This window comes from Pisolithus orientalis (assembly GCF_024613125.1).
Source record: "Pisolithus orientalis strain OTSU chromosome Unknown F5J12scaffold_14, whole genome shotgun sequence".
In the NCBI taxonomy this organism is placed as follows: Eukaryota; Fungi; Basidiomycota; class Agaricomycetes; order Boletales; family Pisolithaceae; genus Pisolithus; species Pisolithus orientalis.
This window is the reverse complement of record NW_026260795.1, coordinates 799020-823321: the sequence shown is the minus strand read 5'-3', so window position 1 is coordinate 823321 and position 24302 is coordinate 799020. Positions and strand designations below refer to the sequence as shown.

Here is a 24302-nt window from a genome sequence, read left to right as displayed (position 1 = left end):
GCTACGACCACTGTAATGGCGATGCGAAGTTATAGTACTTGGAGCGACAACATACTAGGAATTCACCATCTAAGCATACGGTCGACAGCGTCGGACCGAATCCTTACAATCCCCCTTCCAGGGTACAAAGTCAGTAAGTCAGTAAGTAACCGGTGGTGGGAATGGGATTCTGCAATCGTTGCTTGGGTCCAGAGCACTTCGGAGTTCTTTGAGGGGTAGAGTGGCCAGTGCATTAATGTTGGGATAATAATTACGTATGTGCATAGCCGGTATTGTCAGGTTACCGGAGATCTGCCGACAATCACGAGCACTAAGTATTACCTGGCTATCATTGCAATAGCCTGAGTTGACTCGGTTACCCACTCCTACTTGAAAGACACCACCAACTCGTCGTCTCTCTGGTCGATCCACTGTTCGTTATGGCCACCATTACCACACCCGTCACCGAGCTTTTTGGAATTAAGCACCCCGTATTACTTGCGGGTGAGTGTTTCGTAACCAGCTACGTTCTGTGCGATAGCTGGATCGACATCTTCAGGTATGAACGTTGCAGCGGGGCCTGAGTTGGCCGCGGCCGTTACAAATGCCGGTGGGTTGGGCGTCATCGGCGGCCATGGCTATACGCCGAAAGTGCTTAGACAACAGGTAAGAGCTTCACATGATGAGCGTGCAACATTCTAAATATTGGTTTGGTGCTGTCCTAGATACGAGCGGTTAAACAAGATTTGAAGGTCCCGAGCGCTCCATTCGGAGTCGATCTCCTTATACCTCAAGTGGGTGGTAACGCTCGAAAGACCAACGTACGTTGTCCTTACTTTGCGGGAACATGCAATTCTGTGTTGAAAGACCATCCTCCATCCTAGTACGACTACCAGAAGGGACAGCTCAACGAATTACTCGACGTAATCATCGAGGAGAAGACGTCGTTGTTTGTTTGCGCTGTCGGTGTACCCCCACAGCATGCGGTCGAGAGATTGCACAAGGCAGGGATCCCAGTCATGAATGTGGGTACATTCTCAGTTTTGTACAGTAAGTGTATGCAGCAAGTAACGCATGGCCTTATAGATGGTTGGACACCCAAAGCACGTCGCGAAGGCCCTTGCTGTAGGGGTAGATCTGATTTGCGCACAAGCTGGAGAAGGAGGTGGCCACACAGGTGACATCCCTGCGTCGATTCTCATACCCGCCTGCGTGGACGCTGTGAAGGGGCACACTTCGCCACTCACTGGCAAACCTGTCTACGTTATTGGAGCTGGTGCTGTGTATGATGGCCGAGGTCTTGCAGCGAATTTGGCATGGGGTGCACAGGCAGTGTGGGTAGGAACACGCTTCGTCGCTTCGAAGGAGGCAGGTGCACCGAAAGCCCACAAAGACGCATTGTTAAGCGCGGGCTACGAGGATGCCATCACCACCCTCATTTACACAGGACGTCCCCTACGTGTCCGCAGGACCCCGTATATCGAAGACTGGTGAGCGCTGCGCCGGAGTGGTGTGCCCAGGCTCATTACTTTTTCATGTCAGGAATAACAATAGACAGAAAGAGATCCAGGAGTTAACGTCGAGGGGGATTTTACCATGGGAACACGACGTTCAGCAGCATCCAGAGAAGTCGATGGAGACTCGGCCGTGGCTGATTGGGCGAGTTGCAGCACTGATCAATGATGTCCCTCCGGCTGAACAGATCGTGAACGATATGGTGTCCGATGCTGCCAAGATTCTATTGCATGGCGCATCTCTTGTAACTGTTAAAGCAAAGCTATAATTAAGGGCTTTCCGATACTGCAACTCGCCATGGAGGTATATTCCAAAGGCAGACTCTTTATCATAGGTATTCTATGTTCAACAAAGTTGTGTCTGGGACGTGCCCAAGTGTATTTATCACTGCAACGGCTCAGTAGACTCGACATTTTCTTTACCATTGCTTCCATCGTCAGAGACTGAATGTGTTCATGAATGGAATGGGCAGTTAGACAGTCACGCACCGCACAACCTATCCCCACCCTTCTTCAATGTGGTGGCCGTCAAAGTGGCAGTAGGATATATCATCGAACAGCATGTCATGAGGGAACTTCTGGCTGACATAGAGGCACTATGGATAACGGATGATGAAGAGCTTTCCGACTCGGACTCGGAGGGAGAAGAGGTCGTGACTGTGAATCCCGTCATTAGAATGGTCAATATATGGGCGAGACTTCTGACCGACGAGCAACGAGCTCGGGCTCCTCGAATCTTATGTTTGTTCGCCTTACAATCTCTAATAGCACTCATGCTAATATCAATATCTTTTAGACTATCTCCTCGATGTCAACGGCGGTTACGATCCTTACGACTTTTTTTTCCTCACGCGCTGGGCGTATGTTAAGACAGTTGAAGAAGTCAACCAGAAGTTGTCCGAATGCGAATCGGATTGGAACGCAAGACAGAGGTTCATGGAAGTATTTGGCAGAGGCATCCAAGAAAGTCACATGAAGTTTGCAACGCGGGTATATCGGACGTTGGATGACATTGGCGTTTGACCTTTACCAGGTTGGTCGCCGGCGGAATGGCACTACCAATATTAGTAGGTGTTACACTCCGAGCGCTGTCCTAGTTACTGGTCCTATTCTTTCTCCCCTCACATCAGTTCACTGTGAATAAGCTGGCGAATAAAATGTTGTATCTATGCTCGAGGAGGAGCGAGTCGCTGAGGTCCACCTAGCGAACTAACAAACGTTATTGAATGATAACACTCGCGCCTTAATCTGCATGTCCAGTCAACAACATCTGGAACCATAGGTATTCACCACATTGGAAATGATAATATGATTGGTATAGAAAATACAGACCTTTGAGTCATGCAATGCGATGTTCATGGACCTGCTTGGCAACGTAGCCTGTGTGGTTGTCACGTGGCCGCGCATCAAGTGTTGATGCGTTTCAGACGCGCAGGTTCTTCGCAGGGTTCTTCGGCCCTGAAGTGCTCGCGGATACCTGCACAAGATAACCGCACTTGAAAAGCGCCTCAACCATGGCACCTGCGGTTCCCAGTACTGCCGAACTGGAGGAGGCGACCGTGGCAATACTTCGCAAAGCTTGTAAAAATGGCGTCTTGAGGTACGTCCCCGACCCAAATACCCGGTGTAGAATAACTAAGCGAACTTGCACAACTAAAGCGACCTTACCGTGCGGATGGTCCGCCAACAGTTAGAGGAACAGTTCTCTCTAGATTTGGGCACTCTTGACTCCAATGAATACAAGTCCACCATCAAGGCAGCTGTCCTCACAAATCTTGTATGGTCGTTTCGTGCATCTAGCACTGCTCACTCATCTCCTATCTTTAGGATGAAATACGGGCGTCAATGCCCACCGACCAGTCGCCGGAGCCAGTTTCCAAAAGGAAGTCTAATCACGCCGTGTCGCCCAGCAAGAAGAGACGGTCAGATCGCAAGGAAGAGAAAGGGATCTCGAAACGAATGCACAAGCCTGTACGTGGGGATACGGATCTTATGATAGTCTTTTCTAATGCAGTCACAGAAGGTGGTTGAGTCGCCAACCGAGGAATCTGAAACAGATGCAAAGAACGAGCGGAAATCTCGCTCAGATCTCCCAAAGATAAACAAGTCAGAGAGAAAATTGAAGAATGTAGGTTCCTGTTTCGCATCACTGACTTATCTTTTGTCATGCGATATATCATGATTCAGCGGTCGAAGTCCGAAGTAGAAAATGAGAGTAAGCTCGAAAGCGGTAAATTCAAATCAAAGGTAAGCTTATATTCTGTATCTCTGCCGACTGCGTCAGGGGACACCGCGTTAAACATATGGTGGGTAGGCCGTAATCGACACATCCGAAGATGAAAAGACGGAGGAGAAATTCACATCTCCACGCACGGCAAAGGATAATAAATTGGCGCGGGCAACGCCGACTAAACCGAAGAACAAGCCACCCCCTGATGTTTGTACCAGTTCTGGTTCTTCTGCTAGGAGTTTCCTGAAAAATCTGATGAATGCTAAGGTAGTTTCTCGCGTGGAACTGGCGAGGAGTGAGCAGCCTGCTCCTTCCTCCTCTAGATTAGATGCCGTCAGTAGGCCACAGCCGTCGCCATCCAAGGCAAAGGACCGTGATGGACAATTGTGACGTGAGTGTCTTCACAATTCAAGGCAGGGCACACGATATATACAGAACAGGAGGGATCTGAACTATCTTCCGTCATCGATGAACCACCGAAGAAGCAGCGGAAGAAGCAAGGGGAGGTAGGTCCAACTATATTTACACTGTGGCCCCGTTTGAGCGAACAAGGATGCTGGGAAACAGTCAGACGTTCGAACGAGTAAACGCGGCAAGACATCGAAGGAGCCGCCGCCCAAAGACGAGGCAACGGTCAGTAAGTTAAAGGTACGCTCATCAACTTCGCAATCACGCAGCACAAACGTTGAGGGTAACCTGTATCAGGCCATTGTAGTTGCTTGCGGGATGAGAAAGGTATGGAAGAAGGAATTCCAAGGACTGGATCGACCAAAACAGCAAATAAAACGGCTACATGAAATATTGGCAGAACTTGGCATGACACCTCGCTACACTATGGAGAAGGCCAGGGATATCAAGAAGAAAAGAGAGTTTGAACAGGAGCTTCGTAGGTCCATTGCTATCGTATGTAGTACCGTGGGCTCAGACGTAGGTCCAGAGGATGTAAAGGAGTTTGAGGAAGCCCAACGCAAACGAGACCGTAAGAAACGGGCCAGCGCCTCTGAGACTGATTCAGACGAACCCAGTAATTCGGACAGCGCTCCCGTCAAGAGAAAGGCAAATATTTCATTCCTCGTGTACTACGGAGTTCGCTGATTATGTCTAAGAAGACTGCTAGGGCCAGCATAATGGCATTCCTTGAGGACCAAAGCGACGAAGAATGATATCCGATATACCACTTATGATAGGTTATGTGGGATCGGGCCACGACACTTTCCCTGCTGTTGGAATATTCTCATGGAATGTCCGTAGTTCCCGAAGTGTGCAATAGTTGGTAGCCCTAATACTATGTCAATCGACCATCCTTTCTCAAAGGCTTAAATAAGGTTAACTGAACAACACAGAAATTAATGTGTGCATGATGTCAGTAGTGTCCTGAATTCTGTTGCGTCGTCTTGGAGTCTAGCAATCGCCACCGATCCACCACATGGAGGGCGGGCGTGTCAGATGTCACGTGATGCATGCGACACCGCGTCTCAGCGACGCTGCAGCACCAATTGTTCGACCAAAGGTTGCAGGCCAGATAGAGACACCTTCAAATTGTACATGGGTGAATCTGAAGGCGACTTTCAGGTGGAATGTCCCATTCACTTGGATTTTGTACCTCTCAGGGACATTCTTGCGTTCAGTTGCGGTATATTCTCGTCTACGCATACCCTCTTTCATCCCTACACTGATCCACTGCTCCAGGGCACTGTTTCTGTGTGCCGTGCCTAGATGCGCACTTCGCCAGTCGCCCGACACGTGTCAGTGCGTGCCCAGCGTGTCGGAGTACCATTAGAAGGAAAGATGCGTTCCAGCTCTTCCTTACTATTCGATCCACGTCCCAAAAGCGTACATCCTGTCCACGTTCGACGCCTCACCCGACTCCCGTAATCGACTTGAACACCTCTGACGACGAAGCTCCCTTGGTTCTTATATCGCAACTCAAAGAGAAGAATCGTACACTCCTTTCGGAAATCAGCTCTCTCAGAGATGATCTTCGCCGTGCTCAATTAGCAGCAGATTCTTGGGCGACTTTGCAAACGAGTTTCAAGGATGAAAATTCTCGCCTGAAGCGCGAATGCGATTGGTTGCTGGAGGAGAACTTACGAATAGAGGGTCAACGCGAGTCGCTGGAGCTACGGTGTACCCAGGAAAAAGAGATTTCTACTCGCTTATCAATCGATAACGATAGGCTAAAAGAGGAGTTAGCAAAAGTGAAGGCAGAACTCCAGAAATCCTTAACATCAAAGCGTCAAGCAGCTGAGGAGACGCGAAATGAGCGGGATCGCGTCAAACTCTTCGAAGAGCGGTGTCAAAAGTTTAAGAGACAAGTATATCAGTCCTATGAATATGCTAAATTTTCCTACTGATCGTGCTTCCCATCACTTCATTCTAGTTGGACCTGGCAAAGAAGAAGCGGAAAGCACTTGAGAGCGAAAACAGGCAGTTGCGCTGTCCACCACCAGATATTGAAGACGAATCATTGGTCGTTATTGACCCCAACCAGCCAGACCGCCTTGGACCAGATAAACCGGATTTTGCCTGGTTGGAAGATGCATGTGCCGTGCAGGGTGAACGACTCGAGGATGACGATGGTTGCGCCAGCTCGGAAACGGAGGAAGGAAGCATTGGCGGTGATTTTCCTCCTTGTCCCCCCGATACGGGAGGCAAGTGGGACACCGAAGGGGGCGAAACGGAGATCGTAGATGATCGGGATCGACCACTACCTCTCGATCGAGAGTGCCCACCTAGGAAGCCAGTCTCTCGCTTCTCTTCAGATTGGAGCCTTGGACCAGAAGCAGAAATATCGTTAGGAGCACATAGAAAGCGGAAGCATGCCGATACTCGCCCAGTTGGAAGCAAGTTTTTCAAGGTTAAGCACAACACACGCTCGGAAAATGTTGGTGGGTCATCATCCCACGGGAAACCTCGCCGTACTCCAGGTGGCGTCCTGCCCAACGACTGGTTGGACCCGAAGCTTCCCTTCCTTGTGGATGGCCGTGGCCGCGTGCAGGGTACTGTTGCTCTTGGCTCGAGACAGCGGTTGAATTCCAAAAATTGATCATCTTGGGATTTACCGAACTACATGCATAACGAGGACTGCATGTTGCACTTCACAAGTACAAAAGTACAATGTATTTCTCTCACTGTATAAATATATGGATACGAATCGTGGCGCCTGAGCCGTGTACAATGATCTCGTTCTCTATGACAGCCTCTACTTTCCTCCAGCGAGCAATCGCACACCTTCCCCATCCGCAACTCCAATGAGCTGCGCGCGCCCAGAGCGAGTGAGAACAGTAATGGCACGCCGCAAAAGTGAAAGAGGTATCCCCGAAAGCGGTGAAGGTACGGGTGGGTCGGTGATTTCGTACAGAGTCAAAATAGTATTTATTTGACCAGTGGCGGTTCCCTTGCATAGAACATCAGCGGACTGGAAGATTTAAGAGACCGTATGATGTAAAAGCATACCCAAGAATGTAGAACGTCTGCCCACTCTTCCGGGAGACGCCACAGGAGAACGACTGAACGAGATTGCTTAGGTGGTTCGTAATATGCAAGATCACGAGACACCATAGCAGAAATTAGAGAGGTCAGATAACTAGGGATTACCCGTCCTGTCCCCATGTTCTTCAAGCACATTCACCCAAGTGATCAATGACCAAAACTCACGATTAATACGCTCGTTGCGCAGTATTTCGTCCCAATCTCCGCCAGCTACTTCTGCATCCTCCACACGAATGACGAACAAACGGCGGTGTCGTGCATAGGAAAGAATTAATTGTATCCAGTTATTTACGAAGGTATTCTGAGTTGTAGGGTTTGGCTGTTCACTAGGGGGAAGTTACCGTTTGTAAACTCTGATATGCAGCCATATCAGATGACATACGTGAAGAACGCATGCGCAGCATGAATGGAGGGCAAAAGAAAACCTGCGCAGCAATCAGTTGTTCCCATAGGCGGAAATACGACAGGATTACTTGCCTGATGGTGTGGTATGAGTGGTAAGTTGCATGTCTGGTGCACTGCGACTTGTTGCCGTGTCACAGCTTCAGAGGCTCACGTGATAGGAGAATAGGGGTGTTCCCTATTTGTGTAGTCGGCAATTGCCGCTAAACTGCCCAGCTGTCAAAATAAAGTTCCAAGCCACATTTCGCCCGTCACACAGGGTGGATCACAGGCTGACCGCGAAGACCCGCAGCAACAAAACCGACGACATGGTGAGTGTGTTCCGACAAATGTTATTATACACTGTCGAATTTTCGATATTCAATAGGCCGAACAAAAGACAGCGCTCACTAACCCCATGAAGGAGCTTAGAATCGACAAGCTCGTCATCAGTACGTGCAGTAACCTCAGTCAATAATAGTGTAGTCAACGTCAAATCTTGGTTAGATATCAGTGTCGGAGAATCAGGAGATCGTCTCACCCGTGCCTCGAAAGTCTTGGAACAGTTGACTGGTCAAACACCAGTTACCTCCAAGGCACGTTATACCGTTCGTCAATTCGGCATTCGACGAAACGAGAAAATCGCTGTACACGTTACCATTCGCGGACCGAAGGCAGAGGAGATTCTTGAACGCGGTCTCAAGGTAAAGGAGTACGAGTTGAGGCGAAAGAACTTTTCAGAAACGGGCAACTTTGGCTTCGGTATACAAGAGCACATTGATCTTGGTGCCAGATATGACCCTGGTATCGGTATCTTTGGTATGGACTTCTATGTGGTCATGGGGAGACCAGGGATCCGGGTTGCAAGGAGAAAGGAACGGCAGTCTCGGGTTGGTGCTCCGCACCGCGTCAACAAGGATGATACGATGGCGTGGTTCAAGCAGAGGTTCGATGGTATCATATTGGTGGGTTATCGTCTTTTATTGTAATGTGCTAGCATCGATGCTCATTTTCTTCTAGAAATAATGTTCCATATCTCCGTCGCGTCACTATGATAAGCCATTGCCTTTCCTGTATGCCTCGCACTATTATCATTACACCTATGTGCAACTGCATGCTTCCCCGTGTCAAAATGTTCAACTTTATTGCTGAAGACCTAATTTCTGGTGTCAGGGTGCAGTATCGGGCGTTCTGGTTATACAGAAGAAAAAAGGTAACTTCCCAACCTCCGTCGTCACGAATACCCCGGCAGCACGTGTACAAAGCGGTCGGGAATTCATGGGCGATGACTCAGCCAGTACGACGGTAAGGCGGTCATACTCGCATTCGCCATGCGGAAGGGCAAATAAGGTGTGTGATGACTACCGGTGCGTAGGTCATCTCAGAACAGGATAAACATCCGAGAAACTGTGCGGATGAACATTGGGATGCTTGTGGTTCCTCTGCAACTGATGACTACGAGTCTGCAAATTGTATATCTGACTGCAATGAAAGCTGGGCATTCCACATCCCTCTTGCGGCAGTTCTTGAAAACGCCAAACTGTTACCAGAAACCACCTTCCAATTGTCAACGTCCGTTCAACCACAAGTAAGACTAGCGATGTAATCGGTGTTGTGAAGGGCTGAGGAACAACCCCAGAGTTTAGAAGGTAAGGGGCTAACATAAACACCCCAACTCATTACACAGCGGAGTCCGCAGGTTTCTTTCCGCTGCCTGCGGTCTACTCCAGGCAAACCCCCGCGTCACTCACATCCTTTCACGCTGCCTAAGCTTGATCCCAATATAGTTCGTGAGCACCTTCTCTCAGTCTTTCGCGTCGCAGATCAACGATAACGCTCAGTAGTTTACCCGTGAAGGCATGTCTGTCTCTGCCTACGCTTCGTCACCCTTCGACCATGGTAGAGCGGATGTGGTCTTGCGCTCGTCGGACAATGTCGATTTTCGCGTATTCAGGCTCTTCCTGTCGTTGTCATCTCCGTTCTTCGAGACTCTCTTCGACCTTCCCCAACCATCCGAAGAGAAGCATGGGGACGCAGAGACAAAGGATGGATTGCCTGTCATTCCTGTCTCAGAGGACAGCAAGACTTTAGAAGCTGTCCTCCGCTTCTGTTACCCCCGCACACTGATAGAAAAGACAATTAGCATCAAACACTTCAAGGACGGTGTCAAAATGCTAGAGGCGGCGAAAAAGTATTCTCTTGACGGAGCCGAAAGCGCTATCCGAAAAACCCTGTTCAGCACCAATAATTTGGAGGCTGACCCCTTGCGTTGTTTCGTCGTAGCGCGCCAAGCTCGGATGCGGGATGAGACTATCCTGTCTGCCAAGTATTGCTTGCAAACAGGTCTCATTCCAGGTTGGTTTGAAGAGATCGAGATGATTACTGCCACCGATCTCCTCGACTTGTTGGCCTACCATGAGAAGTGTGGAAAGGCTGCGCAGCAACTGCAATCCAACTATTCATGGATCGAGCGACACTACAAGAACCGGTCTGCGATTCCATGGATTTTTGGCAAGGCTTCAGGTCGCCCCTGCCCTTGTCCCAGGTCGGACAAGATAAAGTTATTTGGTCGGAAGCATCTAGTGTGGTGGGAGGAGTTTATGGAAGCCACTTTCCAGACTCTGAAAGAGAAACCATGCACCCGCACAGTACGCGAGTCAGTCGAAAAGACCATCACCGACGTTAGAAGTCGTGATTGCCGCTCTTGTGCTCCCAACATAGCCACTGTCATGCATCAATTTGCTGACTTGTTCGCGAAGAAGGTGGAAGAAGTGGTTGCTGAGGTAAACTCGTTTGTATCCTCTGTCGAGAAGATGCGATAATGTCGGTTGGCAGGTCAAGTTTGTTAGCACTAGCTCCCCGACGTAAACTCCTGAAATATCGGCATTTGAGGCCCCATTGACTATTTCGATTCCCTGCTACCCAAGGACCTGCTTTTCTAGTACATTGTCTGTACCCCTCTTGCGAATTTACCCGGTACGAAGAACAGTATATAATTCACGTTATGTATGTATGGGCATCCCTTTGCATTGCGGGGATTCCAAGTTGACATGGACATTATAATATTCCCCACTTTCAATTTTCCACCCTGCCACCGTCAGTTTGTTGGTAGCATCCTTTTCATTGAAGAGAATCATCTCGACGAGTGTGATCGGTCGGGGAAACCGTTGGCTCGGTTTTTTGAGGCAGCGTGCTCGCGGCTGAGGTTCGTGGTCATGAAGCGTGAGACAGTAAAGAGTAGGTCTGCTGTTTCGTTGAAAACAGCACAACCACCTTCTACTGTCTCACTGATACGTGAAGCCGCGGGTTTCTTACTGGGGCCGAGATTTCCGAGCCGTTGATACCTGTTTTATCGTCAGTTGGCTTCGGAAGGTCTATCACGGTATTCCGCCTATTCCGACAATGACAATGGTGCCGGTGCTGCTGTGCGTCTCTTCTATTCCATTTCTGAAGAAAGTTCCTTCAACTGTGCACTCAAGTCCGACGGAAGTGCATGTCGACCATTGCCCGAGGCAGGTCCTGATCAGTCATTCTTCAAGGAGGACGTTCTATCGAAGTAAGAGGTTCAGGAAGATGGCGTGTTGCCGTATCACCCAATCGTTGAAGTTGACTTTATCTAATGAACCTTCATCTTTTGTGCGATATCGACTATCCGCGGCGTTTTCAGCAAACCACTGTGTTATGCTGCCTCTCCCGGTCTCAATCATTGGAGTTGCCCGTACAACATGGTTACACACTTAGCCGTCATTTATTACTCCGGCCCGGCTCTGACCGTGCACACTCGAGGTGACTTCATTGTCCGCACCATCGCAACTCATCCCGGCAGGACATTCAAAGTGAATTATTCAAGGATTCGCAGCCGAAAACACCACTACAACAAGTGCGACGGTCGTGTTTCGTTCATCTCTCAGCAACCCAAATGCTGCGCATCACGCTGCCGTAGGTTTGTAGACCACGGCCGATCAAGACGTAAAAAAATTGCTCCCTGAGATTCCCTCGGGCGGACGCACGCACTGCGTCCATTGAGCCCTGAGCATCGATTGGACCATTCGGCCTCGCCTCAAGGTATCGTGTCATTCAATACATACCACATGCAACGCTGCAGCCACTCTGGTGCCGCAGCTAATCTTATCTTGACGCTGACGGCGAAGCCTCCCAAGGGTTGTTATAAGTACTGAACTCACGATGTAATAGACCGCAAGAATTGTGGAAGAGAGCCAAAGGTTTAAAATCATACAAGATGAGCAGCCACTGCAACTCGCCCCAGTTCAGTACACAGAACGAAGACCGCTGGTTTGTCCCACCTCGTTTGCTACTCCAGGCACGTTTATCTTTGTCTTTGTGATATCCATATTTTTCACACTACTTTCTCGGCATGGATTGGCGATAGCGGTCAGCAGAAGGCATGCCTGCCCCAGTCTACGCCTCGTCACCCTTCAACCACAGCAAGGCGGACGTGATATTGCGCTCGTCGGACAACGTCGATTTTCGTGTATTCAAACTCTTCCTTTCATTGTCGTCTCCATTCTTCGAGACTCTGTTCGATCTCCCTCAGCCATCCGAAGCAGAGCATCCTGCGGACACTGAGACGAAAGATGGATTGCCTGTGCTTCCAGTCTCAGAGGACAGCAGGACTTTAGATGCACTCCTCCGCTTTTGTTACCCCTGCACGCTGTCCGAGAATCCTCCTCTCAACCACTTCAGAGACGTGATCAAAGTACTGGAGGCGGCACAAAAGTATGCTCTTGATGAAGTCGAGAACACCATCCGGAAGGCCCTTTTCAACCCTACTATTCTAGAGCTGAACTCCTTGCGTTGTTTTGCCATCGCACGCAAAGCTCGCCTGCGGGAAGAGACTACTCTGGCTGCCAGGTATTCTCTGAGGATATCCCTCGTTCCAAATTGGTTCGAAGAGATCGAGATGATTACTGCCACCGATCTCCTCGCCTTGTTGGCCTATCATCAGAAGTGTGGATGGGCTGTGCAGAAACTGCAACTGGGTTTCTCGTGGATTGAAGAGCATTACCAGAGCCGTGCAGCGGTTCCATGGATTTTTGGTGAAACTCCGGGTCGCTTGTGCGGTTGTCCGAGGGCAAACACGATAAAGTTGTTTGGCCAGAAGCATCTCGTATGGTGGGAAGAGTTTATGGAAGCTACCTTCCGAACTCTGAAGGAGAAACCATGCGCCCGCACCGTGCACAAGTCGGTCGAAAAGACAATCGGGGAAGTCAGGCGGCGTAACTGCCAATCTTGCACTCCCGATATAGCCACTGTGATGAATCAATTTGCCGACCTGTTTGCAAGGAAAGTGGAAGAGCTGGTTTCGGAGGTAAGTTCCCCATCCCCCCAAGAGACTACTGCCATATGTGAAAGTAATGTCGGTCTGCAGGTCGAGCTCAACTTGACCTACTAGTTCCTCCTCCCTTCGTATAAATTTCTGGATGACTCTTACAAATGACTGGGGCTTCAACCTTGTATCACCATATTACATACATAGCTGTATGTTGTACGTCCGCTTTTCAAACAGTTTGTGCCATTCTTGCGGGTTTATTCCGGAGGTACTATAAACGTACCACATACCGAGGTTCGGCAAGATGACCAACCATATCACCAAAGCCTTTGCACAATGATGATCTGGACTCCGCGCACCCTCTGCATACTCAGCGAACCATTCAAGTTGTGCCACGACACTTTGCTGAGTACTTACAAGCCCACGGCGTTGTGTCTCGCGATCTCAATCGTTAGAACTGCCGATACAACATGATTCACGGGGAACTGTTGACAGGTTTAATCTTATTCTTGAGGACCTAACTTCTCGAGACATGATGCGGTGACCGTGCAGAGCAAAGGTAACTTCATAAAAACTCTCCCGAGAAACACCGACTTAAGGCGAAATCAACAGTACTACGAGCTATTAGTAAGCGCTATCACTGCTTCGGTGGGTCTGCGCCGTCGCAAGTTGACTCACAAGTTACCCCGCCAGGACATTTACAGAGAAAGTGTTCCAGGATTCCTTGCAGCACGGCGGGAGTGGTTGTGTTTCCCTCATTTCGCGGCAACGCAAATACTACATATCACATGGCCGTGCGTGCGTGTGGACCACAGCAGACCAAGACGAGCATTCGTAGAGCAATGCATCGCACGATATCCCCGGATGGCTGCTTCTAGACCATTCAGCCATGTCTACCCCAGGAACCGGTGCCGCGGTACCCCCGAGGTCACGCTGATCTCACCTTGTCGCTGACGTCCAATTCTTTTTGGGGGTCGTTGTAGGTCCCTAATAGGGTTGACTCACGGCGTAATAGAACGCATGGACTCCAGGACTGAAAAACAGGGCCAAAGATTAGCCAAAGATTTAATTACATGGAGGGTGAGCGGCTACGCAGTTCGACTCACCCATTGTTCAGTACGCAGAGCGAAGACCACAAGTTTTTTCCACCTCGTCCACTACGCCAGGCAAGTTTACCCTCGTCATGGTAATTTCTATCGTTTTCACGATACCAAAACCTTATCTCCTAGGCTTCGAGACAAACAGTTTTGACTACCCCCCTCTAAGGCACACATTTCTCCAAACCGGTTCGTGAGTACCCTCTTTTAGCGTAATGTCGGATTTCGTGTCGTGGATTAACGATAACGGTCAGCAGCCTACCCGTGAAGGCATGCCTACCCCTGTCTACGCCTCGCCACCCTTCAACCATGGTAAAGCAGACGTGATCCTGCGCTCGTCGGACAACGTCGATTTCCGTGTATTCAGGCTTTTCCTTTCATTGTCTTCTTCGTTCTTCGAGACCCTCTTCGACCTTCCTCAGCCATCCGAAGAAGAGAAGTCTGCGGATACTGAGACGAAGGACGGATTGCCTGTGCTTCCCGTCTCAGAGGACAGCAGGACTTTAGATGCACTCCTCCGCTTCTGTTACCCCTGCACTCTGACCGAGAATCCTCCCCTTAACCACTTCAGGGACGTGATCAAAGTGCTGGAGGCGGCGCAAAAGTATTCTCTTGATGAAGTCGAAAACACTATCCGAAAGGCCCTCTTTAACCCCACTATTCTGGAGGCTAACCCACTGCGTTGTTTTGCCATGGCGCGCCAAGCTCGCATGCGGGAAGAGACTATCCTCTCTGCAAAGTATTCTCTGAGGACATCCCTCGTTCCAGATTGGTTTGAGGAGATCGAGATGATTAGTTCCACTGATCTTCTCGCCTTGTGGGCTTACCATCAAAAGTGCGGGAAGGCCGTGCAGAAATTGCAGCTCAGCTTTTCATGGATCGAAGGTCATTATCAGAGTCGCGTAGCAGCTCCGTGGATTTTTGGTGAAACCCCGGGTCGCACCTGTGGTTGCCCTAAGTCAAACACGATCAAGCTGTTTGGCCAGAAGCATCTCGTATGGTGGGAGGAGTTTATGGAAGCTACTTTCCAGACCCTAAAGGAGAAACCGTGTGCCCAGACCGTGTACCAGGCAGCCGAAAAGAATATCGAACAGGTCAGGCGACGTAATTGTCAATCTTGCTCTCCCGACATAGCTACTGTGATGAAGCAATTTGCCGACCTGTTTGCGAAGAAAGTGGAAGAGCTTGTTTCGGAAGTAAGTTCCTCACATATGCTGAGCCTGTGTTTTGGGGCAGATGCGATAACATTGGATTGCAGGTCGAACTTCACTTCACCTACTAGCCTATGTGCAAATGCTGAAGTGTCATGGTGAATGTCATCCTGACACTTTAGTATTTGGAAAAAGATCTTCGCTTGCCAGCACAATCACCGTTTGTCGTGTAAATGTGTATGTAATTTCCATGGTTGTTCAGATGTAGTTACTCCTCCGTACGTATGAATTTCATGTTGACTCCTACAAAACGCCGCCTTTTCGATCTTGTATCACCATATTACATGCACTGCATGTTGTATGTATGTCCGCTCTTTGAGCAACTTGTGCCGTTCCTGCGAGTTTATTCAGTACAAAAACAGATGACAGTATGCACACCACCCTGTGAGTATGTAGTCTACTGGACATCACCCATGGAAAATAGCATAAGGCAAAGCTAAGATAACACCAAAATATCAAAAGCAAACGGCGAAATCAATATGTATGATCATTAGTAATAGGCAGCAGTGGAATCATTCATGGAACCATCTCCATCTCAGTACCATAATTTTCAGTTCACCGTCGTCACCGCCATCATCATTATCATCCGCCGTTATTATCGTCTCGTCCCCGGTGGTATTATTTTTGTCCTTGTCCTTCGGTTTCGGAGGTAGCTTAACGATGACAGCGTCTTTTTCAAACAAAAAATTTGTCTCGACGAGGTTTGGGTGGAGAGCGTGAAGAGAAACTGTTGGTTTGGTTGCTTCATCCGAGGAAGAAGTAACTCCAGGCTTCCGCTTCGGTTGCTGTTGCGGTCGTGGCGTAGGAGATGAAACGGGGGGACAGCCCTCTGCCGTCTCACTACCCGAAGTAGGAGTAGAAGTGCTCGTGCCTGACGATGGGGGATTTTCAGGGGCGTCGGGAGTCGTTGATTTTTCTGTCAGGGATGTTGGGGATGTCGGTTTTACTGCTGCTGCAGAAGGTGGTGTGGCGGTGCGAGTTTCCGTTGTAAGGTCATCGCTGGCATCGGCAGTACTCTCACCCTGCTTCTTTTCTTTCTCATCGGCCGGTTCAAGCACTGATAAGGCGTATTTCCGTGAACCGTCTTCCTCGCCAACACAAGTAACGAGATAAGCCTGTTTTGTGCACTCAAGCACAACGGCAACGCCCGCAGACGTTTTATTCGTATCGCCATCGGTCTTGTCAGCTACCACCGACGGCTTCCATCGTTTCCGAGGGGGTCCAACGATTGACGTACTATGAAGGTGCGGGAAGAGGGCACATTGCAATACCAAAGGGTCATATTTATACCTGCGGAAAGGGAAAAAAAGGGGAAAAACAGCAATCAATCAGTCATTTACTGTGAAATCCCACGACGCCAATATGTTTCTTGGCTGCCGGGCCGCGACGTACCCAGACCCCATCTTTCCCGTCCGCGAATCAGCGATGCCGAACAAGACAGTCCTCACTTCCATCTTGCGCACCTCGTCTGCGAGTACAGCCGACTCCGCTGCTCCCCTCTCCTTCTTCATCTCGTCAAAGGCGTCGATATCGAGTCTCCGGCGCTTATTGCGTGTAGAATTCGTCATGTTCGTCGTGTCAGAGAAGGGAGGAGATACAGGGCGGACTGCTGCTGGTGGTAAACCGAGCACATCCGCGCGTCGTTGTGCGTACTCGGCGAGTCGTTGGTCCCTATTACGTCTCCCGAGTCCAGGGGCAACATGTGCTCCCTTCTGTATTTTTTAATTCGTCGTCAAGATCATCGTCAATATAATGTGACAAGGTGATAACAAGGGGGCGTGAGGAAACGAAACTACGCACCTCCACAACCTCGACACTAATCACCTCAAACGCACTTCCATCGTGTCCCCATCCCCATCCACAACTAACACACCCCCGTCCATCATCCTCAGCTTCCTCAAAACTCGACATTTGCGCGGCTTGGTCGCCCCGTCCAGCACTTGGATCGCCGTAGAACACTTCGCCCCACCCACCGATGAACCGGCTGGCCCATACTCCGCCTGCATACACGGGTTGCTGCGCAGGTTCGCTCGAGGTATCCGACGTGGATGGTACGGGTGGCATTGGGGTGGATGTACGCGTACGAGGTGCACTGGCTGTCCCATTGGCTTGTCCGTTGATACCGATACCAGCGCCGTTGACACCACCATTCCCATTGCCGTCATTCCCAGCAGGTCCACGTACTGCACCAGATGCAGACGAGAGCGTGGGTACGAGCGCAAGAACCACGCGGACGGCCCGCCCCTCCCGCTTGGCGCGTGCGACACCACTCCACGTAAGCAGTCCTGCATGTACGGCGCACTCGATCACGTTTGAGTCGTCCGTGTAGACACGCCGTCTTGATAAGGGTGATATCGCTGTCGAGGGTAGAAACGGGGGAGGGGGAGGTAAACCACCACCCCACAATCTGAACTTTGGTGGCCGGCACGCCGGGAGGAACACAGGCGGGATAATAACGGTCAGTCTCAGCTCGGTGGAGACGGAAGCTCGAACGGCCGCTGCTGAAGTTGAGGATTGATCCGGACTCCGCATCGACGACAGGCGAGGGGATGTGTTCGGGGAAATAATACGGGAAAGGTGTCCGCGGCCACACATACACGCCCAGGTTCACGAAAGGTCTCTTCTCTCTCTCCTTCCGTACCTTGGCCAGCTCGGCAGGCACTCGGCATACGCTCAAGCATCTCTAGACGTTCGCGCTCGATGATCTCGAACCGCTCTCGTTCAATCATCTCGAGTCCGCTCACGGTCGACTATGTCGAGTGTGCCTAAGGCGATCACGTTCGAGGAGCTCAATATGCTCGCGTTCAAGTAGTTCCAGGCGGTCGCGCAGCTCCAAGCGTTCACGTTCTCGGTCACGCTCGGACCACGTCGAGCCGGTCGCGGTCCGTAGGAACTTGGAGGACGGTCGACGTTCATCGCATCCGGCACAGGCTCAGGCTGTTTGTCTATTTTGTCGTTTCCCCCCGTAGTGGTCGTCATCCCCACGCCGGGGCCAGGGCCATCGCGATCGTGGTCTGCTGGAATGGCTCTGTCTTTCCCTCGTTCCCTTTGTTCTCTATCACGTTCGCGCTCGCGTTCCATCACCTCCACGTGTTCCCTCTCCTTGTCACGCTGTCGATCCATCATTTCGAGCCTGTTGTGGGGGTCCATGAAAAAATGCCGATCGTGTTCACGGTCCAGTGGCAACTTGTCCCGTTCGCGATCGTACGGTGACGGGTCCCCGATGCGTTCGCGTTCGCGTTCTCTTTCTCGTTCACCTTCCCTATCCAAAGCAGGCACGGGTACCACAATCATTCTGTTTCGCTCGCGCTCCAACGCGGCATGTTCCCTTTCTCTCTCCTGTTCGCGTTGCTGCATGTGCAGATCACGCTCGAACGCCATACGCTCGTGTTCTCGCTGTTCGTACAGTGCTCGATCACGTTCGCGTTCTCGGTGGACTGCCATTGTGCGCTGTTCCCGGTGTTGGTCTCGATCCACACGGTCGCGAGGGGGTTGTCTTTCAGGATGAGGGGGTACACCCATGGGCATACCTCCCATTCCGGTCCTCTCCCTATCGGCCCTCTCTCGCTCTCGCTCTCTGTCTCTCTCGACACGTTCGATTCTCTCCCTCTCCATTCGCTCAGCCCTTTCCCAGTCTGCACGATCTGCAAACGCAAGCCGGTCACGATACTCGCGTTCTCTCTCTCGTTCGCGTTCCCGGAGGAGCTGGTCGCGTTCAGCGAGGCCGCCGATCGGAGGAAAGTCTCTTTCTCGTTCTCTCTCACGTGCAAATTGGCTTTCGCGCTCGCGGGTAAGGTCGTGTGAATGGGACGACGCGTAGGGTGAAACGCCAGGACCTACTCCGATGCCCAAGGGCACGTCCCGAGGACCGGCACTAGGTCCCCCCGCCGGAGGGTTAGAGGGGGGCATTCCTGGACCACTGACGCCACCTGATCTGAGGGGTGCGCCAAGCGAATGTCCGTGTGGAGGGTAGCCGTGTGAATGAGGAGGCTGTGGGCCGGGTATGTGTGGGTTAACGTGCGGATGGGGGTGGGAGTGGGGAGAGGGCACGCGGGAATGAGTGCGTTGGTCACGATCGCGCTCTCGGGGAGCTCCCTCACGATCCCTGAAAGCCAATTCACGTTCCCGTTCGCGGCGAGCCATGTCCATCATCTCGCGTTCTCGCTGGCTTTGAGGCGGGGGAAGACAGGGACCTACGCCTGGGCCAGCCATCATATCTCTCTCTCGCTCCCTCTCCCACTCGCGTTGCCGCTGTCTGTCACGGATCATGTCGGGATGGAAGGCGTATTCTCTCTCGCGTTCTTCGCGGTCCTTCTCCCTGTCCCATTCCGGGGGTGGGTGAGCGAGGAATTGGCCTTGACCTGGTAAGATGCTTGGGCCAGTGACAGTTGGCCGATGTTGGCTGTGGGGACCGATTCCGTGTGAATGGGGATGGGGTGGTGGTGGATGGGAGTGTGTATTATGGTTGTGTGACAAGTGATGAGGACGTTCACGGTCGTGTGGTGGCGGTGGCGGTGCGCGGTCATGTGGGAGACGTTCTCGTTCGTGAGGTAGAGGCGGCATAGGCATTCTCTGGCCACCTGAACCGGGTGGGGAGTGTTGCATTCCCGTTCTCGTTGGCGCACCGCTGGGGCCCTGCATGGGCCGTGCGAGAGGCGACATCCTATGTACATGTTGGGCACGCTCTCTTTCAAGAGGAGATGGAATAGGACGGTCGTGAGGAGACGCTAAGGGGCGGTCATGGGGGGATGAGACAGGGCGATCGAGTCCTGGGGGTGCGACGCCTGGACCGACTGTGGGTGGAGGGGGAGGGTAGTGAGGCCTGTCTCGTTCGCGGTCGCGATCACGTGCGACTTGGCGGATGAGCTCCATGTCTTGCTGGTCTCGTTGCTTGTGGCCAGCTGGGCCATTTGGGTTCCCCTGTAGGCGGGCCTTTTCGTCAGCGATGCGCTTGTCAAGGATGAGGGTGCCTGAAGAGGAGATGAGAGTGCCTGGAGGGACAGGTCTCGTGGGGGGAGAGTGGGCGGCTGCACTGCGATTAGCGCTGTGCAAAGACGAGGAGATAAGATAATCGTACCAGAGTTGGCTGGGCTGGGACGGGTGCTGGGTGTCTGAGAGTCTTGGAGGGCCCTGCTGGCTGTCCCGGGCATAGCCGGTTTGACGTGCTGGGAGGGAGGTGGTTGGTGAGACGAACAAGGCCCCAGATTGGGTGTGGACCCCTGTTGACGCGGAACCAGAGGAGGAGGACCCCAGGGACCGGGGGAGTGCACGTGAGATGGGGACGGGTGCTGGAGACTGGCCATTGCAGGGCCAGACAGAGAGTCGATGGGCGATGCGATGGGGACCTGCTGCTGTTGCTGCTGCTGCTGCTGCTGCTGCTGGGGTGGATGAGGAGGACGTGGGTTGATGCGGTGTGGGGTGTTGTTGAATGGGAATGCATACGGCGACGACGATGGGGCTGGCTGGTGGGGAGTGTAGTGGGGCTGGGTCGAGTCGCTGGTGCTGCTTCCTTCGGTGGGTGGCTGGTTTGGTGGTCTCTTTCTGTGCTGCGAGGGCGAGTCCTGCAGCAGACGAGAGACTTCCATGCTGGCTGGCGGAGGAGAGAGAAAAGGCGGGCGAGTCCACTGGGCCATCGTGTAGATCGGAGATCCATATGTAATAATAGGGTCACCCACGTGGTCAGATCGAGATCCACCCCCCTGTCTTATCACCTCGCCTCGCTTGCTTATGTCATCTCCCCTGCCTTTTGCTTGTGATTATACCTCCATGAAACCTCTGCTCGCCTTGCATCGTCGCGCCATGTCGTCGTCGACGTCTGTGTTGCGTCCAAACAACTGGAAGTCGCTCGCACCACAGATTCCCAACTTTGCCGGCCAGCAGAACTCCCTCCCGCGTCTCCCCGTTCCACCCCTCGCAAGGACACTCGATCGTCTAAAGACATCCCTCAGACCACTCGCTCGCTCTGACGACGAGTACCGCACCGCTGTCAGGAAAATAGACGACTTCGGGAACGGACTAGCTCCGCTCTTGCAGAAAAAACTAGAGCAGAGACAGCAGGACTCCGTGCACTGGCTCGAGGAATGGTGGGACGACTATTCCTACCTCGCTTACCGCGACCCTGTACGTTTATTGCCCCTCTCGTCTTGCTTCTTATCTCATGACGACATAGGTCGTGGTATACGTCTCATACTACTGTAGGTTCACACACCCCGATACGTATCCCACACTCATCCTTGCTTCCTTAAGACGGTTTTGATCCACAACCCGTGCATCTTCCCCAAACACCCGCGGCACGCGCAGCGGCGATCACCCGTTTCGCTATGCTCTTCAGACAGAGGCTCCGCGCTGGACAAGTGTCCCCAGACGGTACTCGCGACAACCCCCTCTGTATGGACACATACAGGTACGTAACATCCATCCCGTCCACTGCCACACCGCTCATATCATACATTACAGATGGATGTTCGATTGCTGCCGCATCCCCGCCATCCCCGCGGACTACTCTGTATCCTATGCAGGTAGTCCAAACCCAGACACGGATCTTGGTCACGTCGTCGTCATCCGCAAAAATAGATTCTGGAAACTCAAGGCAGAGGTAGAGGGAAACGTGTTAGGCATGGCTGAACTCATAAAGTACGCGTTTTTCCCCGTCCTATCCTCGTCCACGCCATCAAACGACGATCCCGTGTGGCAGGCAGTTCCAGCACATCTACAATTACAGCACCACAGAATATCCTGCAGTAGGGGCTTTGACAGCCAGTGATAGAGACACATGGGCAAAGGTACTCTCCCCCTTCTGTTTACAGAAACCATACAAACTAACGTCGTCAGGACTTTTCCCTCCTTGCATCGGTTCCACTCAACGCCGAGCACCTCCGTACCATCCATTCGTCCGCATTCGTCGTCTCCCTAGACGACTCATACCCTCCCCCCAAGAACGAAGTGGACGTGTCGAGAGCACTCTGGCATGGCGTCATCGGAGTAAAGCATTCCTCTTTCCCCTTACACCGTGCCGCAACTCAGTTGTTCCTGTTCTAGCCCACCTCAAGTAAAACCCCACCGCACATTTCTCGCGCCCTCGAATCTCGCTACGTCGACAAACCAGTCCAATTCGTTATTTTTGACAACGGTGTGGCCGGACTTCTGGGCGAACACAGCGTCATGGATGGAACGCCTACCGCTCGGATGTGCACCGACATCCTGACATGGCTGGCGGACCCAAACTCGGACTTCGGACTCGTCCCCCCTACGTTCCGTGCACCCCAAGCGTTACCGGAACCTGTACCACTGGATTTCGACTTATCAAAGATCCCAACCATCCAGACGTCCATTTCCTCCGCCAAAGACCAGCTGCATGCCCTCGCATCGGCACAGGCCCTCTCATTCGTCCGCACGAAATACGGCAAGCGCGCGATCAAGGCATTCGGTGTCGGACCGGACGGATGGGCACAACTCGTGATCCAGCTGGCATATTCACGTCTGGCGGCTGCCCAAAAGGGTAGCAAGGTCACTCCGTGGCCCGTGGGCGCATACGAAGCTGCGTCTACGCGGCGATTTTTTAAGGGTAGGACGGAAACTATCCGTGTGGTGACGAACGAGGCCGTCGATTGGGTCCGCTCGATGGAAGACCCGACATTGGACAAACAACAGAGGTTGAACCTGTTCAAGAAGGCTGTAACAAGACACGGAGTGGTAGCTACGGAAGCGGGAATGGGAGAAGGTGTCGATCGGCACATGCTGGGTAGGTTTGCGTGCATGTTCGATTCGCCCACATCGTTTTCTCATCACCCCCAGGACTGAAACTTTCCCTCCCTCCCTCGACTCCCCTTCCAGAGCTCTACAGTGACCCTCTCTACGTTCGTGGCTCCCGGTGGACGTTAAGCACAAGCGCAATCTTCAGCGGCCGATTCAAGGAGTACGGTTGGGGCGCTGTCGTGCCCGAAGGCTTCGGTGTGGCCTACGTGACAGGGTTCGATGGTGCGTCTCCTCGTCTCATCGAATTCCTTTCCTCCTTCATACTCACTCACAACATGACAGATTTCCTCCAGTTTACCATCACCTCACGTGCGGAGATGCCCAATACCGAATTTGCAAATGAGATCGAACGGGCTGCGCAAGACGTATACCAGTTATTCGCGGAAGCAGATTTACCTGTGGGTAAAGCGATGCTCTGAGCGAGAGCTGCGGGTTGCTGCGGGCCACCATCACGGCCCATCAAATATCAATATTTGATAGCATACGAACGTTTACAACATCATTGGGGTATGTACATATTAATACTATTAAGGTACATACGTCTATCACCCCAGAGGAAATAAGTTATGAAACGGACTCCGTCAAACGAAGTATATAGCGCTGTTTCTCTCCTTTCGATGACATCTCCGCAACAATCCCGTCCGTCGTAGCTTATCCATTATATATTCTCACCAGGTTCGGCATGCTGAGTAACTGAATCTCGGGGATTCCCAGGAAACACGGGTACCAGTACAGACGCGATCATAAATCCGATTGCCGTCACGACGAATATGGCTTGTGGGAATCCCAGCGCAACGGTACGCGAAATACACGAAGCCGGATACGGCGGGGCCTATTATCTCCTGCCTAGTACTGAAACGTTTCACATAACATCTGATCGGCCATCTTTATCTCCCGGAAACGGATCGAACGGAAGAGAGCGAGAGAGGGAGACTCACCGCAAAGCTTGCAATACACTCAATACTCCAAACAATTTCCCCGTCTCACCTTGACACTCGTCCTCCTCTTGATTTGTATTATTGCTAACCGTTGAAGTGTAGGTCGGCGTGAACGCGACTGAGAACGACCCCATTATCGTGCCGATCACAAATGTGTAGCCCGACGCGGCGGTAGCCATGATACAGCACGCAAGAACCTCAGAGTCGAGTGCACAGCGTGCCAGAGTCAGTTCTACACTAGGCGAGTTGATGACGGTCACTTTCGAGGAAGGTTGACCCACGCCAACGGAGGTCTAGGTCGAGGTGAGACGCATGAACGGACACAGCTCCGTATGAATTATCCACGACGAAGTGATATGTCAATGGAGAGTTGTGTTGTCGACTTCAAAAAAAATTGAGAGCAACTGCAGAGCGA

At 51.8% G+C, this 24302-nt stretch overlaps 10 protein-coding genes across 10 annotated transcripts; 8 read left to right on the top strand and 2 right to left on the bottom strand.

Moving 5' to 3' along the window:
- Nucleotides 1-419: 419 nt before the first annotated feature.
- Nucleotides 420-2090, top strand: F5J12DRAFT_939577 (2-nitropropane dioxygenase; the record flags this gene model as incomplete). The annotated part of the gene is made up of 6 exons (XM_051749667.1): nt 420-483; nt 539-645; nt 705-800; nt 864-1004; nt 1066-1469; nt 1522-2090. 6 exons carry the CDS (start codon nt 420-422, stop codon nt 1760-1762), a joined length of 1053 nt encoding a protein of 350 aa, XP_051600069.1. The 3' UTR covers nt 1763-2090.
- Nucleotides 2091-2943: 853 nt separating this feature from the next.
- Nucleotides 2944-5023, top strand: F5J12DRAFT_832464 (uncharacterized protein). The gene is made up of 12 exons (XM_051745783.1): nt 2944-3093; nt 3153-3270; nt 3321-3464; nt 3514-3621; nt 3681-3740; nt 3808-3930; nt 3991-4096; nt 4159-4229; nt 4291-4371; nt 4429-4609; nt 4661-4779; nt 4833-5023. Exons 1-12 carry the CDS (start codon nt 3008-3010, stop codon nt 4884-4886), a joined length of 1251 nt encoding a protein of 416 aa, XP_051600068.1. The 5' UTR covers nt 2944-3007; the 3' UTR covers nt 4887-5023.
- A 114-nt stretch (nt 5024-5137) lies between these two features.
- Nucleotides 5138-6829, top strand: F5J12DRAFT_832458 (uncharacterized protein). The gene is made up of 3 exons (XM_051745782.1): nt 5138-5356; nt 5413-6038; nt 6104-6829. The coding sequence occupies exons 1-3, from the start codon at nt 5269-5271 to the stop codon at nt 6767-6769; spliced, it is 1380 nt and encodes a 459-aa protein (XP_051600067.1). The 5' UTR covers nt 5138-5268; the 3' UTR covers nt 6770-6829.
- On the bottom strand, nt 6830-7749 carry F5J12DRAFT_832451 (ESCRT-II complex vps25 subunit). The gene is made up of 5 exons (XM_051745781.1): nt 7693-7749; nt 7598-7640; nt 7381-7541; nt 7180-7325; nt 6830-7120 (listed from the first exon to the last, which is right to left on the bottom strand). The coding sequence occupies exons 1-5, from the start codon at nt 7721-7723 to the stop codon at nt 6926-6928; spliced, it is 576 nt and encodes a 191-aa protein (XP_051600066.1). The 5' UTR covers nt 7724-7749; the 3' UTR covers nt 6830-6925.
- A 132-nt stretch (nt 7750-7881) lies between these two features.
- On the top strand, nt 7882-8769 carry F5J12DRAFT_832450 (60S ribosomal protein L11). Its single transcript, XM_051745780.1, has 4 exons — nt 7882-7928; nt 7985-8048; nt 8104-8561; nt 8617-8769. Exons 1-4 carry the CDS (start codon nt 7926-7928, stop codon nt 8620-8622), a joined length of 531 nt encoding a protein of 176 aa, XP_051600065.1. The 5' UTR covers nt 7882-7925; the 3' UTR covers nt 8623-8769.
- A 201-nt stretch (nt 8770-8970) lies between these two features.
- F5J12DRAFT_832447 (uncharacterized protein) lies at nt 8971-10820 on the top strand. The gene is made up of 2 exons (XM_051745779.1): nt 8971-10379; nt 10432-10820. Exons 1-2 carry the CDS (start codon nt 9456-9458, stop codon nt 10462-10464), a joined length of 957 nt encoding a protein of 318 aa, XP_051600064.1. The 5' UTR covers nt 8971-9455; the 3' UTR covers nt 10465-10820.
- Nucleotides 10821-11587: 767 nt separating this feature from the next.
- On the top strand, nt 11588-13163 carry F5J12DRAFT_104818 (uncharacterized protein). The gene is made up of 2 exons (XM_051737973.1): nt 11588-11917; nt 11987-13163. The coding sequence occupies exons 1-2, from the start codon at nt 11837-11839 to the stop codon at nt 13007-13009; spliced, it is 1104 nt and encodes a 367-aa protein (XP_051600063.1). The 5' UTR covers nt 11588-11836; the 3' UTR covers nt 13010-13163.
- Nucleotides 13164-14187: 1024 nt separating this feature from the next.
- On the top strand, nt 14188-15508 carry F5J12DRAFT_832440 (uncharacterized protein). The gene is made up of 2 exons (XM_051745778.1): nt 14188-15179; nt 15242-15508. Exons 1-2 carry the CDS (start codon nt 14199-14201, stop codon nt 15263-15265), a joined length of 1005 nt encoding a protein of 334 aa, XP_051600062.1. The 5' UTR covers nt 14188-14198; the 3' UTR covers nt 15266-15508.
- F5J12DRAFT_832435 (uncharacterized protein) lies at nt 15509-20858 on the bottom strand. Its single transcript, XM_051745777.1, has 10 exons — nt 20272-20858; nt 20042-20221; nt 19985-20020; nt 19866-19963; nt 18089-19829; nt 17973-18041; nt 17857-17910; nt 16995-17695; nt 16587-16906; nt 15509-16484 (listed from the first exon to the last, which is right to left on the bottom strand). Exons 1-10 carry the CDS (start codon nt 20825-20827, stop codon nt 15707-15709), a joined length of 4533 nt encoding a protein of 1510 aa, XP_051600061.1. The 5' UTR covers nt 20828-20858; the 3' UTR covers nt 15509-15706.
- An 80-nt stretch (nt 20859-20938) lies between these two features.
- Nucleotides 20939-23482, top strand: F5J12DRAFT_832433 (acyltransferase ChoActase/COT/CPT). Its single transcript, XM_051745776.1, has 9 exons — nt 20939-21314; nt 21364-21388; nt 21441-21597; nt 21651-21827; nt 21889-21976; nt 22026-22175; nt 22233-22935; nt 22989-23171; nt 23232-23482. The coding sequence occupies exons 1-9, from the start codon at nt 20961-20963 to the stop codon at nt 23366-23368; spliced, it is 1974 nt and encodes a 657-aa protein (XP_051600060.1). The 5' UTR covers nt 20939-20960; the 3' UTR covers nt 23369-23482.
- Nucleotides 23483-24302: the final 820 nt, after the last annotated feature.

Bases quoted from the DNA above. Each gene is read 5' to 3' on its own strand.
- F5J12DRAFT_832451 (XM_051745781.1), bottom strand. From the start codon at position 7,723: ATGCAACTTACCACTCATACCACACCATCAG. The intron at 7,542-7,597 runs GTATGTCATCTG...ACTTCCCCCTAG, and splicing joins GCTGCGCATGCGTTCTTCAC to TGAACAGCCAAACCCTACAA. The intron at 7,121-7,179 runs GTATGCTTTTAC...GTTCTATGCAAG, and splicing joins CAGACGTTCTACATTCTTGG to GGAACCGCCACTGGTCAAAT.
- F5J12DRAFT_104818 (XM_051737973.1), top strand. From the start codon at position 11,837: ATGAGCAGCCACTGCAACTCGCCCCAGTTCAGTACACAGAACGAAGAC. The intron at 11,918-11,986 runs GCACGTTTATCT...GATTGGCGATAG, and splicing joins CACCTCGTTTGCTACTCCAG to CGGTCAGCAGAAGGCATGCC.
- F5J12DRAFT_832433 (XM_051745776.1), top strand. From the start codon at position 20,961: ATGAAACCTCTGCTCGCCTTGCATCGTCGCGCCATGTCGTCGTCGACG. The intron at 21,315-21,363 runs GTACGTTTATTG...ATGACGACATAG, and splicing joins ACCTCGCTTACCGCGACCCT to GTCGTGGTATACGTCTCATA. The intron at 22,936-22,988 runs GTAGGTTTGCGT...CATCACCCCCAG, and splicing joins TGTCGATCGGCACATGCTGG to GACTGAAACTTTCCCTCCCT.
- F5J12DRAFT_832447 (XM_051745779.1), top strand. From the start codon at position 9,456: ATGTCTGTCTCTGCCTACGCTTCGTCACCCTTCGACCATGGTAGAGCG. The intron at 10,380-10,431 runs GTAAACTCGTTT...GTCGGTTGGCAG, and splicing joins TGGAAGAAGTGGTTGCTGAG to GTCAAGTTTGTTAGCACTAG.
- F5J12DRAFT_832450 (XM_051745780.1), top strand. The intron at 8,049-8,103 runs GTACGTGCAGTA...AATCTTGGTTAG, and splicing joins AATCGACAAGCTCGTCATCA to ATATCAGTGTCGGAGAATCA.
- F5J12DRAFT_832458 (XM_051745782.1), top strand. From the start codon at position 5,269: ATGGGTGAATCTGAAGGCGACTTTCAGGTGGAATGTCCCATTCACTTG. The intron at 5,357-5,412 runs GTATATTCTCGT...CCACTGCTCCAG, and splicing joins CATTCTTGCGTTCAGTTGCG to GGCACTGTTTCTGTGTGCCG. The intron at 6,039-6,103 runs GTATATCAGTCC...ACTTCATTCTAG, and splicing joins GTCAAAAGTTTAAGAGACAA to TTGGACCTGGCAAAGAAGAA.
- F5J12DRAFT_832464 (XM_051745783.1), top strand. From the start codon at position 3,008: ATGGCACCTGCGGTTCCCAGTACTGCCGAACTGGAGGAGGCGACCGTG. The intron at 3,931-3,990 runs GTTTGTACCAGT...ATGAATGCTAAG, and splicing joins AGAACAAGCCACCCCCTGAT to GTAGTTTCTCGCGTGGAACT. The intron at 4,372-4,428 runs GTACGCTCATCA...AACCTGTATCAG, and splicing joins CAACGGTCAGTAAGTTAAAG to GCCATTGTAGTTGCTTGCGG.
- F5J12DRAFT_832435 (XM_051745777.1), bottom strand. From the start codon at position 20,827: ATGGCCCAGTGGACTCGCCCGCCTTTTCTCTCTCCTCCGCCAGCCAGC. The intron at 17,911-17,972 runs GTGATCGCCTTA...TGATTGAACGAG, and splicing joins GCATATTGAGCTCCTCGAAC to AGCGGTTCGAGATCATCGAG. The intron at 16,907-16,994 runs GTGCGTAGTTTC...TAAAAAATACAG, and splicing joins TTAGTGTCGAGGTTGTGGAG to AAGGGAGCACATGTTGCCCC.
- F5J12DRAFT_832440 (XM_051745778.1), top strand. From the start codon at position 14,199: ATGTCGGATTTCGTGTCGTGGATTAACGATAACGGTCAGCAGCCTACC. The intron at 15,180-15,241 runs GTAAGTTCCTCA...ATTGGATTGCAG, and splicing joins TGGAAGAGCTTGTTTCGGAA to GTCGAACTTCACTTCACCTA.